Genomic DNA, 21,217 nt, shown 5'->3' on the forward strand with positions numbered 1-21,217 from the left:
GCCAATGAAAGGACAACAGATTCAAATATAATACAGAAAATCTCTTGTAGGAAACAAACTAAAACTAAAACTAAACCTGAATCTGATTAAGAGAGTAGACTTTCTGGGCCTTTAAGACAGCCAAAGCGTAGAGTTAGCTACTGACTATCACCCAGTTTCACTCAAGGATTCAGGTTGTTAATGTTTTCTTGGAAGTCTAAACTAAACATGTCCAAAAAGTTTATCTTGCTAATAATCAAATGACTGATCCATGCTGATTGCTGTGGAATCTCGCCCCACAGCAGCCTCTAGTGATACCAGCGATCCAAAACAAAAAGCTAATTAGATCACGACCTCAGGTGCTGGTAAATTGCAGCAAGTGGGTTTGATGAGTTTTTTATAGTTGCCTTATAAAAGAGCAAAAGGTCCTCATCATTCCTGGCATGAAAAAGGATCATCTACATATCTGGAACCGGCTCTGTGGCCCACTGGAGAATTTGCTGGCACCATGGGGAGACTGTGCTGTCCAGCCAAGCCAAACTCCCACACACTACAACTGTACACAAATGATGGAGAGTGAGTATGTGCTCTAAACATCTTGTAGTTTCAGCAGACTTCATTAAATAGGCCACAGTGATGCGCTAAAGATAGCAGCTTAATGTGGCTGAAAATATTTTTAAATATGCAGGTGTGCGGTCTACACTGTGGACAGGAAACAGCCCGTGTTCTTAATTACTGTCAGCTTGCATTTGATTTGAGAGTTTTTGGGGTTGTAAAATGAACTGTGTCTCAACTCGACGAGGTTTTATTCATATTATATATTCTGTAAAGTATTTCACAGTTTGAATAATGTGTTAGCATGTTGCTCTGGCGTTGTCCACTCTGCAGCCGCCTGTTTCCCAATCTGGCCGCCCTCTACGCTCTGCTATCCATCAACCATTTTCATTAAAAAAAAACTTTCTACTGTCTGTGCCTCGATATTTAGAAATACAAACCTAATTTCTTACAGTTACAGCCACTGCATCATAACCTCCCTCAAGGTCGTGAAGCCAAGAGAAACAGCGGTCTGATTCATGGGTTCACAAGCGAACCCTATTCTATTCTCAGCAGTGCTGCGGTCTTTCACCGTAATACCATACTTAGCCTGTGAAGATAATGTTGTTGGAGTGGAGTTTTGTCTATTAATGGATGGCTCGGAAAGTGGGTGGTATGAGAGAGAGGGAGAGAGAGAGAAGAGGATTTGGCTAATAAAACTGCCATGGTGTTTACAAATCACGTTCTGGACTGTAGTGCTCATCCTCTCCTCTGCTTAAACTCGTGATAGTTACTGTAATGGATAGAAAGATACACAAACATTCACATGTATAAAGCCTGTTTACTGTTAAATGTCTTATGAAGATAAGTTAGTTCACAGTTTGAACATAAATGTCTCCACACACCTCTCTGTGTTTTCAATCATGTATCTAGTGCTGTAGAGTGTTTTTGAGGAGCGAGTGAATGAGAGTGCATGTCCTCCTCTGATAGACATCTAGAATATGGTGATGTTTATCGAGTCAGAATAGGACTTAAACCTGCAATAACTGATTGATCTGGTCAGTTGGGGTCAACAGACACAAGTTGTGAACATTATCAGAATCATCTTTAATGTCGATATTGTAAGCTTGTTTGCAAATAGTTGCTTAGTTAACATCGACCAGAAAAACAACATTGTCATTCACCATAAAGCTACGCAAAGCCAAGAAGGGCCAACTCTCCCTCCAGCCTCTGACCACTTGAAATTGCATTCCAGTTTCTATCCACCACTAGAGAGGGGACTCATTAACTGGCATAACAGCCAATATGACAAGATGATTTTCAGAGGGGAGGTTACCCTCGGGGACACGCTGCGTTTTAAGAAGGTCTGAGGGAACTCCAGCTCAGACTGCGTTGATAAGTTGGGGTACCGTTTGTGACATTGCTTCCTCTCCCTTATATAATCTCACAGGTTTTGGAGCAAGTTCCCGTCCAAGAGAGAGCGACATACTGTGTGATGTAACAAGTCAAAAGTCAACTCACGCCAACTGAGGGGACTCTGTGGAAACAGTTTCTCTGCCATCTGTCCACAGTCCTCGCAACCAGTGCTGGCACGGCAGACCGAGCAGATATGGACGTCCTCGGTATTCGCACCGCTATACCTGTGAGGCCCATTTTTAATGCATCATCCTTGAAAAGACACTCCGATCTCTGGCTGCTGAGTAGTTTATATTTGTTGATGGATTTTGGAAACGGGCCATGTTGCCGACGTGTCTCGGATGGGCAGATGGCAGGCTGATTATCGTCAGATCCTTGTTGTCAAACTGTCTTTTAGATAGAGACCACACCGCTGCTGAGTTGTAGCTCTAGTGACATTTATTGATCACTGTAATGTGGATTTAGTTCATCCTCTTTTTGAATATGTGTACTAGTATGTGCATTTCTTTAAATAGTAACTTGACACCCGGTTGAAAAGCAGTGTTTGCCTGGTGTGCGGTCAGAATAGTGCTTTGTTACACCTGTAACCACACCCAACAGTGATGTCACAGGGTCCATCGGTACATCTGTACATCACTGCATCAAGGTGATTATAATATTCGTCATTTCAGCAAAACTAGATTTTCAGAGGGTGCTAAGTACTCTACAAACATGCTTAAATTCTTAATTTTGGGTCAGCACATTGACATATTGCAATCTTAATATGAATTGTATGTGATATTGGTTTAATATAAAATTGGTAACGTATTAACACACCCAGCAGATATGGCGCAACATCAGCATTCATTTGTAGCCGTGTTTCTCTTTTTTAGCTCTGTTTTTGGACTCCACCAACTCCTGAGGGAGATATTTGGCTCTTTAACTGCTAGATGCACCGCTTTGTTCCCCAGCTAGTCGCTATTTTGGGGCTTGGCGGTTAAATTAGTAAACTTTGGGTCTCGAAACGATGCTGACGGGAGCGGTAAGAGTGAACCAAAATTGTACAGGTGCGGGCGATAAAACCAAAACAACCATCTCAAAGACGCTGAAAAGCTCCGTAGATCTGAGGGGGACTACAAATCTTGGTAAATCAAGTGACCCCTTTCACACTACACATAGTCAAAATATTATATTATTATATAATCATTAAATATTATTTTATTAGAACAGATTTAATGTAGTTAATATAGGAATATCAATACATATTGTTGATTTTTTGCTGGCTGTTGGTAGGCAGAACATCTCTTGATATTTGAATCCAGGGCGTACTGTGGCCTGGTACTGTCCCGCTGTGGAGTCAAGCCCTGTCACCTAAACTGACACATGAAATGATTGCTACATGACCTTGTGCCTGTAGCACATGGCTCTCCAGGTATTATGGGAAAATATTGGCTTACGTCTTGCTGGTCATTGGACAAAATCACAACTTCCTGTAAAAGCCAACAATGAAAAATCCAGACCTGTACCGGCATTGAAAGGCCCATCAGCAGGGAATAAATCAATAGAGAATGATTTTAAAGTATGGCAGCCGACTGCAACGTTGACTGAAAGCCACAAGCCTCCTCCTCCTATGATTATGCTCAGTGTGTTGGTGAGTAGTTCTGGTGATGATTTGTGTATTCTTGTGCTTTCTATCAAGCCCCACTGTGACTGAATTGCTACATGTGGATTATTTTCTAACATCAAAAGCCTCAAAAAGCCAAGTCATGGTGGCTTTTTTTAGCTCTGGGATGGCATTTGGAAAGAAGAACAAAGCTTTGGTCGGCAGATGGGGAAACGGGGGAAGTGTCAGCGATAAATTCAGACTATATAAAGTCTTATGTAACATTGTACGTGACTGTTAGTTACATCATGACCAGGGATAAAATACTGCCCGTATATAGGGAGTAATGACACTGTTAAAGCCAGAGATTCTCCTTGAGGATTATACTGGAGCAGCTATATGCTCTGTAGTTCAGTGGAGCTGAAGAGATCTCAACCCATCAAACAATCTTCTAGACCTTTGTTAATTTGAACCTCTTACTCTGAATCAGTAATCTTTGATATTCAAAGGGTACTCTTTTCTAAAGTTCTGTAATTGCTACATTCACGTTTTTTATAAACTCAAATGTAGTTGTAAAAGCAGGTTCAGCAACTGTCTCAATATTTATTTTATTTTTTTAAAAGCGGATTCATCCACTCTGTTAAGTAATCAAACTTTCTTTGGCCGTATAGGAACATAACATTTTGCTCTGCAATGGAAAATAAAAAAGGAAGACAGGTTTGTGTGACAAATAAGCCAACGAGAGATCAGATAAAAATGAAATATATACGTCTGCATCAGAAGCAATGATGCTAGAAAACAAGAGAAACCCTGCAGCTGGATTCTTAATATATGTGGATGATGAGTGATGCTGTTTGTCTTTATGAGCATGCAAGAGGTCAAAGGTTTTTCCATAATGGAGGCCTGCATGGCTGATTTACTGCAGCACACGCAATTGAAGAGTGATCACGCCTGGAACATGGAGACGATGAGTGTGTGGCAGCCATGCATGCCTTTTTTTTTACCAGATATCTCCAAGCGCTTCTTCAGGCTGAGTCATCCACCAGTTGTTGTTTTTTTCGCAGTGGTTTAGCAGTGATGTGCGCTCACCCGGAAAACATGGTCAGATTTCTTTACTGTAACGCTGTTACGCAACAAAGGCACAGATTCACCCAAGCATCTATGAAGAATGTCGCTCTGTTTCTGCTAATATCTCCCACACTATCCGTGATATTCCAAGAAAGAGACGGCCACTCAGCTCGTAGATATTACATTAGCGAGCGGTTGCCTCTGGAGGCCCGTCCAGTTATTCTGGGTGAGCTCCTTTGGCGCCATGTGATGTCGATTGGAAATGAAGAGGGCGTCGCTGGCTACTAGGAAACCCCCACGAAGCGCAAATCAGGGTAAGATCTCAATCTCTCCTGATATCAATCAGTCTCGTCTTTGTCATGCAAATTGGGGAACTACATTTGCACTTAATCCACAGCGAGTCAGCTCCGTCTTGGAGGTTTCTTAAATCAGACATCAAAGCCAGATCGCTGCATTCAGCTGCCAAAGATAATTGATGATGTCTTCTTTTATGACAGTCAGTCAAATCTTTTCAACAAGATGACTAAGGGAAACACTCAAACTCTTAAACAGCCGCACACTGACTCACACCAATCTGAACGAGCTAACAATAAGAACGAGACAAAGAGAACAAAAGATGTTCCAGTAGGGTTTTATTTTGGTGGTGGAGATGGGACCTCAGCTTGCCGAGGTGACTGAGAGTGTGGGCTTTTTTTTTCTCCCAATTTCCCACCGCAGGACTCTGCAGTGACAGCTGAGACAGGACGGCGTGTCAATCCTTCCCCCGCTGTAAGCACCCACAGCCGTGGTGGGCAAATGTCAGTCAAAGACATCAGCCTTTTGTTTTGAGCATCAACTGTGTCCTAAAAATCTCCTCTCTGTATTCTCTCTCTATCGTGTATGCACTATAATCTCTGTTCTTAGCTTTGTGTTGCTGTATATGTCAAAAATACGCTTTCATTTTCAATTACTCCTCTTTTTGCCTCTTACAGATCCTGTAAGTGCTTTCAGACACTTTTTTTTACAGCACCTTCCAGTTCGGGTGATGGTAAATGGTTTCACAGTGAGAGGGGATTGTTAACCCCGTGCAGTTTGTTGACATGCCGCAGGTGGTGGCCTGTTGAATGTCCAGCTGAGCCAGGAATGCGGAGGCCCTAAAGGTGTAAGGACTGTGCAGACAGGAGAGGGTTCTCCTACACCGCTAACGCTAGTACTGTTAGTATATTAACGGTATGACACATCCCCAAGTCATTGTATCAGATATTAAAGCACCATAATAGGCTTCACAGCTAGGTCTTTAGGTCACATGTTTAGAAGGGTTTAGTTCAGCAAGCTAAGCACCATCTGAGGACATTTTCCCGTCAGGCCCTGGGGGTCTCCTACTGGTTTTATTGCTGTGTCCCTCTGACCACCTGTGTCTATCTTTAGCTGAGCAGGCGTTTATGAGTTTGTTGAAGTGAAGGCGTGCTGTGGCACTGTTGTCACGGCTTGCTGCAGACGCTTGGACCAGACGCCGCTGTGAACTTACATTACGTCCTTCCACAGGTTGTGCAAAGCTTGCTTAGCTTTCTAGGATCCCTGCAGGGAAAGGCATGTGCTGAGGAATTCAGGGGTCCAGTAGCTGTGATTTTACACTTCTGTGGCCCACTACTGCTACTGTCTTCTATCTATCCAGTGGTGGAATGTAATGCAGCACATTTACTCAAGTGCTGTACTTAAGTGCACTTCTACTTTCTACTACTTTGCATTTAAGTGCACTTTTTCCACTTCTACTCCACTACAAATCAGAGGGGGAATGTTGTACTTCGTACTTGCATTTGTTTAACAGCTAACAGTGAAAGTTACTTTGAATAACTTCTAAATGGCAATGAAACGCCCTAAATTTGAAAGCCTACTGATGCCTTTGCATGACCTACATGAGTAAACGAGGCAGTCAGCTAGAAGATTGGCTTTTTCTAAGTGGTTGTTCTTAATGCCTGTCATCCGGGCCACCAGGTTGCAAAATCAAATGAAATCATGTTCCTTTAAATCAGACTCCACTGGGGCCTCTGGCAGCACCGTGGACAGACCCAGATTCAGCTTTGCTCCCGCTTTTGACCTATATCTCTAATGAAAAACACCCAAGTCACATAAAACATCTTCACCTTCTGATAGCAGGCGTTCGGCTTATTTTTCCGCAAGATATCAAAGCTCAAAATGTGCTCTACTAAATGGTTGAGAAGACCATTATTAGCTGTAGAATCAACTCATTGTATGTGAAAGCGTTTTGCAGATTTATCCCCCGACCCTCGCAGAAGAATGCCTGGCATACATCCTCCATATGGTATGGTTTACACCGGGGGAGGAACGTGCTCTCTCATACTACCTTCCATTAAACGCATTCCTTGTTAACAGCCTGATAATGGCACGCTAGTAGATCCTATAGCTCTCCAGTGATGTGACTCATCACTCAGGTGTGTTTACAGCTTGTTACACAAGAAAAAGAAGCACCTCTGAAGACGGACTACCTCGCTTTGTAAAGAGCTCCAAGAAACCGTCAAAGAAGCTCATCCTCTCAGGCGGTTATTCATCGAAAATGAGTTGCAGGTGACGACCTTGTCAAACACGTGCTTTCGTTAACACAAACACCAAGGAGGAGAGGCAGAGATGGAGAGAGAGTGAAGCAGTGTCCATGTGGGCCAATGTGTGAGGCTGAGAGGCCTGAGGTGAGCTAAAGATGTCAACGGGGTCGTTTCATTTCACACAAAACCATCAATTACATCCCACCTCTACTGCTATATTAGTTTGTTGCTTTAGTGCAGCTGCTGCACGGCCAGCTGGAGAGGAAAGAAGGCTATTTGTTGTCTCGCAGCCTGACAGATGAGAGAGATTCTCCACAGCTTATGTAATATGTCCCTTTCCATTCAATGCATCTAGGGCTTTATCCCTGACTCAAGATGGATATCCATAATGTCATGAGTGCAGGGATTTTAATCCGGATGCAAAGTGAGATGAACAAACTCTGATGGCCAAGATGCCTGTGACTAAAATTAATAAATATCCATATTTACACCACAAATCAGACACAATTTTGTTTTTAAAATGGGTGATCACCATATTATTTTATTCACAGAGGTCGACTCCTCCATCAAATGCCTCAGTGCAATTAAAATAAACACACTAAGGAATCCAAAACATACATTTTTTCTGTGATGACAACATCACAACCCTTTTGTCGCTGCTCCTTGACGGAAAAGTGTCAGACAGCTTGGGACAGGCGTGAAAAGAGACACCTCGGTTTCACCCGAGAAATGTTAGAGGAGCAAAAAATAATCCTGTTTGGAGCGAGCGAGTGCAGAGCGGCACAATATCCATTTTCTCGAGAAAGGTGAGCTGATTTATGAGCGATCTGGAGTGGATTTGGTGGAATCAGGCATGAGGGATAAGAACTGATGAAGATATCTGTCTGGCTGTTGTGTGTTTTCTCCTGATGTGTCTACTCTGTTAGTCCATACAGCTAACACCTTCAGAGCTATTTACTCATCACGACTAGAAAACATCAGTCTTTTCATTTACTAATACCACTTTAGTTTACATCACCAAAACAAAGGACATAGAAACAGCATACTCATTGTCTGCGAGATATTAATATTTCATTACCCTAAACTGTTATTTTCATTTGACATTTTGTTGACAAAAGATGCAACTCTGAGACAAAGTCCCTCTGTTACAAGGTTGAAGACCCCATCAGAGTGCGTTGGCCCTGAGAGCTCAACACATGAAACTAAAGCAAACACAAAAAGACAAAACACAGCAAAATAAAGAGCACATCTTCTTCAATGTGAACATGACTTCTCTTACCATTGTTATGCCGATGACACCCAGCTGGTCTTGTCATTTCCTCCCAGTGACACCCAAGTGGAGGCACGCATTGCTGCGTGCTTGGCTGACATCTCGAAGTGGATGGCGACACACCACCTGAAGCTCAACCTGGACAAAACCGAGCTACTGTTCCTCCCGGGGAAGGGTTGCCCGCACCGAGACCTGTCCATCACCATTGATGATGCCGTGGTGACGCCAACTCGGACTGTGAGGAATCTGGGTGTGACCCTGGACGACCAACTGTCGCTCTCAGCAAACATTGCATCGGTCACACGCTCCTGCAGATTCCTCCTCTACAACATCAGGAGGATTCGCCCCTTCCTCACTGAGGAGACGGCGCAGGTGCTCATCCAGGCTCTGGTCATCTCCCGCCTGGACTACTGCAACTCACTACTTGCCGGAGCCCCGGCGTCGGCCATCAGACCTCTGGAGCTCGCATCCAGTTTAAGACTCTGTTGCTAGCCTACAGGGCAGTGAAAGGAACAGCTCCTTCCCATCTCCAGGCCATGGTCAAGCCCTACACCCCCGCCTGACCACTTCGCTCTGCTACCTCGGGGCGATTGGTTGCCCCGTCGCTCAGAGGTCCCTGCGGCCGATCCACCCGGTCACAGCTTTTTTCTGTCCTGGCCCCACAGTGGTGGAATGAACTCCCCACTGACGTCAGGACAGCAGAGTCGCTGCCCATCTTTCGGCGCAGGCTGAAAACTCACCTCTTCATGAAGTACTACCCTGAGCCTTCCTCGTAGCACTTATTGCATTCGTATTAGTTGTTGCACTTATTGTATTCGTATTTGTTTATTGCACTTATCCTATTCGTATTAGTTTGTAGCACCTATTGTATCCGTATTAGTTTGTTTCTGCACTGTACTTTTGCTCTGGTTTATGCTGTTAGATGTTTGTTTAAGAAAGGAGATGCACTTATGACTTCTGGTGACTAGTAGTTCTCTTGAATACCTATGTTGAATACACTTCCTGTAAGTCACTTTGGATAAAAGCGTCTGCTAAATGACTGTAATGTAATGTAATGTAATGGCTTGGTAAAACACTGGACCCTTATTTGGGAGATCACTGTTCATGTCCTGTGCTGAACCAGAAGTCACAGCGTTGATTTATTGTCACATAACTTCTGTAGTTATTTCAAGACGAACCATGACCTTTTCCCAAACCCAAATAAGTAGCTGTGTTGCCTAAACCTAAAAAAGTAATTTCCTCTGAAGACAAAAGTTTATTTTGAAAAGACTTTATGCATGTAACAAGCGAATATTGTCACTTGCTGCTGGACATTTGTAGGAAGTAGCAGAGCAAATTAGGAATAACGTTTCGTAAAATACAAACTCTTGTATGAGGAGGATATGTTGGATGGATCAAGCAAATGGAGATACATAGAAAAACTTTAAAAGATACCTGTTAGTTCACAATTAGTACAAAGATTAACAAATTCTGCGTATTTGCCAGCCTATGTTGTCAGTTAAAATGAATTTGGAGGATAGTTTGGCTAACATTAGTAAATATTGCAATAAGATGTTCATGAAATCAGAATGTTTAACCTTTATTAAACTTAATGTTTCTGGATTGGTTTATGTTTCCTGGATTTTTGCTACACAAAAAACTTGCCTATATTTATTCCTTTGCTGTGTTTTTTGGCCACCGTAGACATGACTGAGGTCATTAACAATGTTAGTCACCCAGCACACCTGGAAGATGACGGGAATGCAGCATTCCAACCACTGACCCCTGACATCCTGTTTGCCTCACAGACATGTTTCTTCTCTCCGTCACAGCAGAACCAGAGCTTATTCTCACACTCACTGTCAGCTTCTGATCACAGTATAGTTTTTTCCCTAATTAGACTCTTTCTGCTTAAGCAGTGTCCAGTGCTGATAAAAAATGTTGATTGACTGATGCCTCTATTTTCTCTCTTTTTTTTTTTTGCTTAAGAAACCTCAGAAGTTATCTCCAACCATCTACGCTAGATAAAGCATCTTACCCTTTTCATAACAGATGTAAACATGACAAACATTCGCTCAAATGTGAAGATTAAAATTATTTTCTTTTGTTGGTTGGAATTTCTTTTTTTATTAAAGATATCAAATTGAGCTCTGAAAAATGTCAATGGCCATTTTTTCATTATTTTCTCACGATTTAAAGTTTTTAATGATTTACATGAGTAAATGATTCATTGATAGCTGGAGACGCTTAATGAAAATCAACTAGGCTTCTCAAGAGAGCAATACTTTATAATAATAATAAAAATAATTCATAATTTTTGGCCATATGGGGGCAGTGGTAAGAAGATAGCAAACTGTTGCCTTATTACACCTTCAACAAATATGGAGCAACATCAGTATTCACTTGTGTTTGTGTTTCTGTCCACCTGATGAATCTTCAATATCCGCTCTATTTTTATTATTCTCCATGTCGCTAACTGTGGAAACAGCTCTTAAAGCAGTGAGAGTGAACCAAAAAGTAAAACAATAAAACAATGAGTAAAAAGTTACTAAAATGCTCTGTAAAGCTGAGGGGGAATGTAAAGTTGGGGGACGAACTCTCTGTGGGTTTTAGCTACGATCAACCTCTCAAGCAGTCATGTGGTTCTCTGTTAATATAAAAATATTGATTATAGACACTTTAAAGATGATCAGTCTTCTCTTTAATAATCTCCCGGAAGTCAAGTTAGCTTTGACCGAAATTCTCCACAGAGATTCATTGAGAGATAAATTAATAATGAAAGTAATTGTTAGTTGCAGGCCAGGAAACGGTAAGCGGTCACCTCTCTGAGTTGGATAGTGCTCATACAGGAAAGCAGGAAGTAGGTACCATCATTGCGTTTGCTAAGTCAATTTCCTGAGCTACGCTTCCATCCATCTCCAGTGTGAGCGGAGTGATCAATCCGCAGCTCTGGATATCATATCATGTTACAATGTGAGACTACATCCATGTGATGATGTTGCCGCTAAAGTGCAGGATTTGCTGTGTAGTGCTTTTTACGGGACTGGGGAGGCTCGGAAATAGATTGCCCCGGGATGTCTCTCTCTCTCTCTCTCTCTCTCTCTCTCTCTCTCTCTCTCTCCATCTTTCACCCTGTCCCAGCTCTCATATCACCTCTCCTGGGAGGCGGCCAGCTGGTGGTGTCTCACCGGGACGGCAGCAGAGAACACCGACAGCACAGTCAGATGTATTATCAAAGACATCAGGGGCTTAAGAGGGAAGATACTCCAGAGACACAGGAGCATACCTCTCCTAGCGTTGCACTTACAGTAATCCCGTCTAAGGTTTCCATACTGGATGATCATGATCGTGTGTGTGTGTGTGTGTGTGCTGGGATTCTAGCTTTGTGAATGGTTACATAAATCTCTGTTGCAAGTGTGTGTGTGCGTGGGTGATAATGATGTGCAAGCATATGTCTGGGAATACCCAAGATACCTCTCTCTAGTTCTTCTGTGTGTGTGTGTGAGTGTATTACAGGAAAAACAGTGACTAATATCTGCCCTCGTCTCTTCCGTAAGCTGATCTGTCCCTGAGGCTATCGAGAGGGCACCGGCTTTTTGTCTGCCCAGAGACTCTTCAGAAACACTGCAAAGACAAGCACATGGAGCCTTTGTTACAGCGCGGCCGTACTCAGCAATCGTGAACTCGGTGACTTACAAGGCCACTTCACTCTCGCAACGCAGTCGGAGCATCTTTCGCTGGGTGCTGTAGGGGTAACCTTGGCGTCCATTACCTAACCCACAACATCCAGGGGAGATGACCCATGTAGTGCTCAGACAACACGAGCTGGAACTGGTAGTGCAGCATTACTCGCTCTGTGTAAACATGTGGAACAGACGAGGAGGCCACACGGGTACACGTCTTAGGCCAACGATGCTGATATAGTCATGGTGATGATGCAATTACAGAGCTGATGGTGGGGGTATTGATCGTGGTAATAACGTAAAAGACATTGTAGATTGATGATGATATTCTGCGTCTTTTTTTGTTGTTGTCTGAATGCATGAATGCCCTTTCCTGTGAATAGGATGTAAGTAGTGCTTTCTCAGTGCCCCCATATTCTCAGTGGATATGGAAGGGGCACAGAGAGTGACACTTAATTTACCACTGTCATAATGGAGACAGTGTCTGCTGCATACATAATTAATCGATCACCGTTTTCCACATTGGTAACAACACAACCCCGGGTCCTCACCTTGTGTTTGAATGCCGAGTGGATTCACTTTGCTGCTCGTCATTATTACCGTGAGACATGTAACGCACTCACAGCACAGAGAGAAACAGCAGTAAAGAAGCCCATTGAGTGTGTTTCATGATGACAGCCACTGCAAGTTGATAACTCTCATCAGCTTAGCTGGCTATTGCAAGTGTCACATGGGAGATGAGGGCTTACAAGCAGTTATTAGGATGTATGTAAGATGCATTTAGGAGGGCTGTAGGTTAAAAAGGGGGGAGAAAAAACATGTGTATTATAACTCTGGAAAAGACTCATACAGCCACACTTTCCAGCAAGAAGCATTCGTCCCTCACACGATAAGAAGCGGTTGGAATAATACGAATGCAAGAAGTAGACAAGGGTGCGATATGTTGAAACACACCAGCAAAGGGAAGATCTGTTCACTCTATTTTTAACTCAGAATCTTAATGAAACATCCCCCTAGCACCCATAAGCTTCCTTTCTCTCTCCCCCCCCCTCAATGAATTCATTGAGTTGAAACAGATTTAGGCAGTAGAATGAAAAATGGTGCATGGAAATGACAGGCTGGGTTCGGAGATTAATATATCAGTGGGAGAAGTGATGATCTATTACTGAACTCTCCTCAGTCCGCACAGCACACTGAGGATGGAAATGATGAGCTCTGTTGCCAAAGAATGCAAACTGATTACTCTAATCACGAAGACAACAGGCTCCGGATGTGTTGTGTGATTAACTTTTACTTCATGCCGGATGCATTATGATAACAGACGCTTTTTAATCTTCTGCAACTTTGAATCATTTAGTCTAGATTTCAAATTGAACTTTATATAAAAAAAAAAAAATTGTTTATCAAGTGGGACTGAATTTCACGTTTCTCTTCCAACTTTTTTTTTTTTTTATCATTTAAGTTCAGATAAAACAGGACAAATCCCCTTGTCAAAAAAAAGGTGCGTTAATCCTATAAAACATGCACATGAAATAAATGAATCTTCACATCTATACTGAAGTGCAACCTCTATAGAAGCCATTTATCTCATTGCTTTCCATTCACTGATGTGTGCTTACACCATGTGACCATTGCAAACAGTCCACTCCACTGTCCTATGAAAGGAGTGCGGGACAATTGATTTTTTTTTGCAATAGGTCGGGGAGGTGATGTGGGTGTTTAACATTTTGCTCAAAGGGGGGGGGCTCGGGGATGGTGCAGATAGATGGTAAACAAATATCTGACAGCAGCAGCAGCAGCAGCACTGGGCTGCTTCCTCTGTGGCGTGTTTGAAAGCGTGAGAGGCGGTGAACTACAGGAGTTGTCTCGGCTCCTCAGTGCCCCGTTTTGACGGTCCGCCTGCGTCCTCGGAGAGAAAGGAGCGGCTGTAATTGGTTTCTCAATGAAGGCTCATGATCAGCGGCTCCCCGGAGGCTCGGTGGATGCAGCGTAGCGCCGCTCTATCAGCCGTCCGCTCCCCGGCGTCAAACACACGCTTGATTTTTTATTTTGGCTCCTGAAATAAACAAGTGGACAGTGAAGGGAGCATCAACAGACGTTTTTTTTTTGTTTTTTTGTTTTCCTGTGCGAGTAACTGGGAGTTTAATCTTTTTTTTTTATTTCATTTTTTTTTAGCCTAACTTTAACGCTACAGATCTCAACATGAGCGACCTGGAGGACGACTTTGCCAAGATCCTGCTGCTCAAGGAGGAGAGGATACGGGACTTGGAGAGGCGTCTGGCGGACAGGGAGGACGAGATTCATGAGCTGAAGAGAAAATTACACAAATGTCAGTCTGTCTTGCCCAGCGCTCAACTTATTGGACCGAGGACCCGCAGGGCGCAGGGCATCTCCGCGGAGCCGCAGACGCACCAGGACCTGTCACGGCAGGCTTTCCGGAAATATGCCAAGTCCGACTGGTAAGAAGCAGTGAATTGTGTGCTTGAATTGCTCCATTAAGCCCGTGAGCCAACTTTGTGGCCTCATTCTTAAAATATATCTAAGAGTTTTTTTAATTTCTCTTCACTATCAGAAATCAAAATGTTTTGCCATGGATGGTGTGAATCTGTAGTTGGGAAGCACAAGTATTGTCTCTCTCAATAGAAATGTGCTTGAAAATGAATGTGAAACACACACACACACACACGCACACACACACACACACACACACACACACACACACACACACACACACACACACACACACACACACACACACACACATTTTAGTCATTTATTTATGTTCACATTTTACAATAACAAATCTTGAACACAAACACTGGTAGATGCACTCATCAAGCCCAGAATCTCTTTGACATGTCTGATCTCAGTCTATGGATACAGGAAGCAGCGTCTCCTCCATATGTGGCGGCTGCCTATTAATACAGATATGGAGCAGAATTTTGCAAGTGCTTTAGCTTTTGGCTCACACACACACACACACACACACACACACACACACACACACACACACACACACACACACACACACACACACACACACACACACTGATTACATTACATTACATTACAGTCATTTAGCAGACGCTTTTATCCAAAGCTGATGGGTTCTCGTATACTTCTGTGTCTTATCTCCACAAATCTCTTCTTTCTGTTCTTTACTTTTTTGTTTTGTTTGTTTCTCTAAATGAGAGATGGAGACGTTTACCATGAATGGACGAGCACTTTCATTCTTGGGAGCCGATGACGCAGCTCCAAGGCGAGCTTCAGAAAGAGCTCCTAATTGATCAGATCCATCAAGGCAGTCCCACAGGACACAGACAAGAGGAAGTGCGATGCATTATTGGCTTTTAGTAGCTGGACGCTGAGGACCCGAAGTGCATGTCTGAGGATATTTAATACTCCATTAGAAAAACGCTTTGTTTGACCATATGCTTCCTTCATCACCTTTAGGTGCTCGTTTTAGCTTCATGATATGGTCGTTCTGATTTTGAGAGTTTCAAATTAGACGCTGAACCTGAATAGTAACCGGTTGGTATCTTACAGTTTTCACTTTGGTGTAATTACTCCCGCAAGGAGTTTGACCCTCTCTGTCCTCATCTTTTCATTTCTTTTCATCCCCGTTCCTATTAGAATAATCTCATCAGGATTAATTGCTTGCTATATTGATATTACATACGCACACACACACACACACACACACACACACACACGCACAGGCAGAAACCACTCTCTGACTCAATTAATGCCAAAGACAATGGGGTTAATTTCATTAAGATGGCTAGACAATTTCCAGTCTTCATTGGTATTATTAACCTGCAGACAGGGCAGGTTCCTCATTAGCACACTCATTAACTGGAGCTCAGTGTGCATTCAAACAAACACAGAAGGCCACAGAAAGAGTCCTGGGGCAAGAGAAATGAAATAAAAATAGTTAAGAATGAAGTACGGAGGTCATGAATGACCAAGGTTCATTCAGAAACAATGACTAACAAGCTACATTCAAAGAAAACTAATCATCTATTGTCAACCTATTTTTGGAGCAGGGTTCATTCAGAAAATGGTGAAATGATGAGTATACCCAGCTGATGAGGTACGATGAGTGCTTGAATGGGCCTTCAGTGGACAACTAGGCTAACTGCACATGGCCATACACTCTGTGCAGTGAAACGGAAGTAAACCTGTTTGTATTTGTGAGGTGACATGAATGCCCCCAGTGCCACCGGTGTCTGTAGAAGGGGGTCCACCTGCGCCGCCGTGCCCGCTGGGCCGCCGTGCCCGCTGGGCCTCTGCGGGGTCGGAGACAGTGTGACCCCCATTAGAGTCGGGACGTGGCACCAGCCGGCGTCCCGCCCCGCTGCTCGGATTACCGCAGCATGGAGCAAAGGATCCTGTTTCTATTGATCTGCATAGGAAAAAAGGGCTGAGCTGGATGGTTAGAGAGGTGAAATTTAAAGCGCAGAGGACCTTTGAAGGACACTGGGAGGGCCTTTTGATGATGGCAGGATGTGGAGGATGCAACACTGGACTGGAGAGAGCCTGAAGTCTCCAGGCACCTGCAGTTTCCTGATATGAAGGAAACGCTGCTGCTGACCAGACCTTGACAGAGATTAAAAGAAAATATGATGGTTTTTAAGTGGCTCAGAGGAGAAAAATCCGCCTTGTCTTCATTAAAACACCTCTTTTGAAGGTGAAAAATATAAAGCTTTTACTCGAATGACTCAAACAGACCATAAAAAGAGTTGTTTCCATAACAGCTGTTACTCACAGTTGCTTTATCTCTTTCATATGTTTTTATATCTCTGATGTCTGAAGCAGGTGCATCATTGTTTGCTTAGATTTGCATTTGTTTTCACTTATTGCACACGGGACTAATGCGCATGTCAGTATTTGCAATGAAAGAAGATATTGTTCATTACACACAGTACAGGCTGCCTATCTCAGTCACCCACTAAGGCGATGATACATACAACATAGGACCATTAAGTGTTTGGCTTGTTTTTCCAGCAGAGCAGAGGCATGGTGCCACCTTGTTGTTGTTTGCCTGAGTTGAATGCTTTGTCCCACCACAAGAGGGCAGCTGAGATCTATTATTAGAACCACTGTCTCTCTCCAGGGTTGTTTAAAACGTGATTTCATTTTTTTTGTCAGGAAGAATATGCTATTTACCCACCAGAGCAAAAACACCCATCCCTAACAGCCAAAGCAATCTCCTCCACGCCTTCACGCTTCTTTTCTTTTATTTGTCCACGCAGTAATCCAATGACTTCTCACCCTCTCAGCACAGTAATCGCTGCTGGAGCTTCTCACCCTATCAGATTGTCCTTGCCAGACCAGTGTGCGTGAGGCCAAATGCTGTTCGCTGAGCTTCAGATGACTCATTGGGATAGTGTGGACAGACACCAGCAGTGTCACAGTCAACACAGAAGAGATGAAATGAGGAACGTGGAGCTGCGGTGGAGAGTCGTCTGCCTCTGTGTCTTTGGGGGTCTGCTGGTGATGCTGCTGCATTGTTCCTCCTATAGCACCTTCACTTGCTCCTCTAATGAATATGTGTCAAAATGAGTAGTTGACAGGGATTTGGGTTAAGATAAAAAAAAAAAAAAATAAAAAATAAAGAAATCATGAAAATAAATACATTGTATGCAAAAATAATTATTTGGGTTCAAATAGGGAGCATTGCATTTCTGTCCATGTAAACAAAACACACACACAAAGGTAATCCGACACAATACACCTCCTTCCCCAATAGATGGGGGGGAACCCCAAAAACACACGTTGTTTATTTGAACACTGCGGGTCATTAAGTTTCCATCACTTCCAACATCCATTACGGTTCCGCTGCTCATCTATTTGTAACTCAGCAGCCCTCGGGGTGATCTGCTGAGGTTTTGATGACACGGTTCCCCGAGCAGCGTCTCTCTCTCTCTCTCTCTCTCTCTCTCTCTCTCTCTCTCTCTCTCTCTCTCCCTCTCTCTCTCCCTGGAGTGGCAGACTGCACTGTGCCACAGATTCCTGTAGGCGCCCTCCTCTCCATGCGTGCTCTCCGGGTCGCAGCCTGACGCACTTGGAGAGGACCGTCCTCCGCTGTCACACCGCCGAGGGAGGGAGGAGAGAGAGGAGAGAGAGAGAGAGAGAGAGAGAGAGAGAGAGAGAGGGCAAACTTTACGTGGTAGTGGTTGAGACTCTTCCACCGAGCATACCTTCAGCTCACATTCCCCAAAAAACAAGAGACAAGAGAGGAGAGCGGCGAGGATTCCCCCCCACACACACGCAGGAGAGAGAGAGAGAGAGAGAGAGAGAGACCTGTTCATGACGGATAAAGTTTATGAGCAGCGTGGCAGAGGAGAGGGGACGAAGACCGGACTGCACACCTTTGGGTAAACTTCATCGGGGGGGAACAGTCGCTCGTGCGGCCGTAATGGGCACCTTGCGTGACCTCCAGTACGCGCTCCAGGAGAAGATCGAGGAGCTGCGGCAGAGGGACGCGCTCATCGACGAGCTGGAGCTGGAGCTCGACCAGAAGGACGAGCTCATACAGAGACTACAGACCGAGCTGGACAAATACCGCTCCGTCATCAAACCGGCAACCCAGCAGGTCCACAAGCAGAACGAGCTGCACGAGGGGCAGCGGACGAAGAGGCAGGCAATATCGGCCGAGCCCACAGCCTTCGACATCCAGGATCTTAGCCATGTCACCTTACCGTTCTACCCCAAAAGCCCACAGTAGGTGTCCACAATTGTAAAGGCGTAATATTCATAATATATATATAGCCTATATATTTTTTTTTGCCACAATAGCTGTTGCGCTCCAGTGTGAGTTCATTCACCCTGTGCGCCTTTCTGATTCCTGTGCGTAACGTGTGGCGCAGCAGGTACGGCACCTGTAGCACATATGGATGAGATAGTGCTCTCTTACACTGACACACACACACACACACACACACACACACACACACACACACACACACACACACACACACACACACACACACACACTGGTTATAAGGACATTTTCATATGGTGCCGTCAACTATGAAAATGAGCCAAAACTGTCGTTAAAGTGACAGTAATCAATAGGATTATAAGCAGCTTGGTGATAAAAAAAAAAAAGGCTGGATATCAATAATCCTGATCACAGCTTAACATGAGAGAAAATGAAATGCCATCCAAAAATGTGAATTATAGGTTTAGAGAGCTGATGATGGCAGCTCTGTGCAATGTACCAGTGTCAATTTTATACAAGCTGTGATTCTGTGACAGGCAGTCTTAACAGGCTCTCTGTGCATGTTTACCTTATGATCTGTCTAGAACTACCCCCTCTCTCTCTCTCTCTCTCTCTCTCTCTCTCTCTCTCTCTCTCTTTCTTCTTTTCAAACTCTCACCCAAACATCTCTCTCCTGCTCAGCTCCCTCCTCAACATGAGGTTCTGGTGCTCAGACTGAAACTGGCACTAGAATAGCCGTCTCTTTTGAGAAATAATCCAGCTGTCTTTTGGGTTTGAACTTGAAGGTTGGCGTCATTATGAATCAATACACTTATTACCCCCCTGGTGGATGGGGCGAACAGCGACTCTTCATTCTGCAAGCGCATTGAATAATAGACATATTGAATATAATGGATACATTTCTAAACTAAATCCAGCTTTGAAGCACGTATCAGGGATGTCAAATCCCTAAAAATGAGCATTAAAATCATTGCTCTACTTTTAAAATCCCAAATATGAAACAACAACAACTCTATCATAGTGTTGCTGTTTTCAGACTTTGCAGAGAAATCAGATGTGTCAGGTATGAATTTAATTTATCTCTTGACAAGCAAATATACACAGCTCTAAGGATTTCATCAAAGAAGACTCAAAAATGAAGGGGATTTTCTTATTTATCTGAGCAGGGTAAGGCCATTAGTCTGTGTTATACCTGTCAGCTCTGTGCGTTGGCTAAAAACACAGAGAGCACACTGGTTCTTTGTGTTGTGTTTTTGTTTTCTTTGCCTCGCTGTAAGCGTGAGACTCTGGACGGCTTGGAATGGCAGACGAGGAGACCCCACTACACTGACCATGTCATTATGATAGTAAGCTTTTGTTGTATACATATTTCCGTTAAGGGATTTCTCAAAGAGGCTTTTGGTGAGCCCTTGATGGTTAGTTTGTTGTTATCCGCCTTTTGCAAAAAACAACAAGAACAACCTTCCTCCTGCATTTTGACATTTATCGAACAACCTTTTTCTCGGCCATTATGGAGTATCGAGCTAATCATCTGTCAATTAGGATGGGATAAGAATGATTGATCCCCACAGGGGAAAGTGAAAGATTATTTAATGATGGAACTAAAAATGAAGTGCTTCTTACCCTCAAGGTAGTTTGAACTTCCAGCAAAGTCTCTCAACTACAGCTTTAATGCTCTGAGCGTCATCCACACCTTTTCATAGAGGACATTTAGCCATCTTATAATCAGCACATACATGAACAATTATGATTGGAAAGAAGCCGACTTAAGCAGCCGGTTTAATGCAAATGACTTCAGCATGTCTGAGCACTGTTCTCTTATAGATCAGCATTATCATCACTATTCAGTTTGTTTGGAAAGCTGTGTTTGTGAAACTTGCAAAAGTTCAAGGGCAATTCATTTGAATCCAATTGATTTTATGAGACTACTTGAAAGGATAGATAGAGATAAAGACGAATAGAAAACTTTTTTAAAAAGTGCCCTCATGAGATGAAAACAGCTCCATTACATTTTCATTTTGTTTTGGTTATCTAAGTGTAGCGATAATACCTGTTGGGTTTAGCTAAATGTTTAGATTTTTCTTTCAGTATCACCCATTTTATCTTCTTTATAAGACCCATAGCCCATTCCTCACACATAAGCTATCCACCCCTCTCCCTCCATCTGCCTCTTATTTGGTTAGCCACCCCTCTTCTTTTTTCCTCCAAAAAGAGCATATTTTCTCCTTTTAAGGAAGGCTGAACATGCTCAGTCCTAAACTTCACTACAGGATGGAGGCACATAAATCATCCTTACAAAAGGAGAGAAAGGCAGATGTTATTACAAGGGTCTGGTTAGAAGACGTTGCTTAACGTTGCTATCAGAGGCTCAAGTCGGGGGGTCCAGATCAGGGGGTGAGAAGACCAGAAATCTCCTGGGAGTAGAGCAACAGAAAGAGG

The 21,217-nt window shown here is 43.5% G+C and overlaps 1 protein-coding gene across 2 annotated transcripts in view; it reads left to right on the forward strand.

The window, feature by feature from the left end:
- Window positions 1–14,253: 14,253 nt before the first annotated feature.
- The window catches only part of LOC129092017 (cGMP-dependent protein kinase 1), an 83,202-nt gene continuing 76,238 nt past the window's right edge, over window positions 14,254–21,217 (forward strand). The window contains exon 1 of one of the 2 annotated variants that reach the window (XM_054599762.1): window positions 14,254–14,510. In XM_054599762.1, the coding sequence (XP_054455737.1) occupies window positions 14,254–14,510 (257 nt within the window). Of the gene's footprint in view, window positions 14,511–18,219; window positions 18,778–21,217 lie in introns of those variants that run through there. The other variant, XM_054599761.1, reaches the window with a different exon arrangement.

Source organism: Anoplopoma fimbria, chromosome 6, assembly GCF_027596085.1.
Source record: "Anoplopoma fimbria isolate UVic2021 breed Golden Eagle Sablefish chromosome 6, Afim_UVic_2022, whole genome shotgun sequence".
Lineage (NCBI taxonomy): Eukaryota > Metazoa > Chordata > Actinopteri > Perciformes > Anoplopomatidae > Anoplopoma > Anoplopoma fimbria.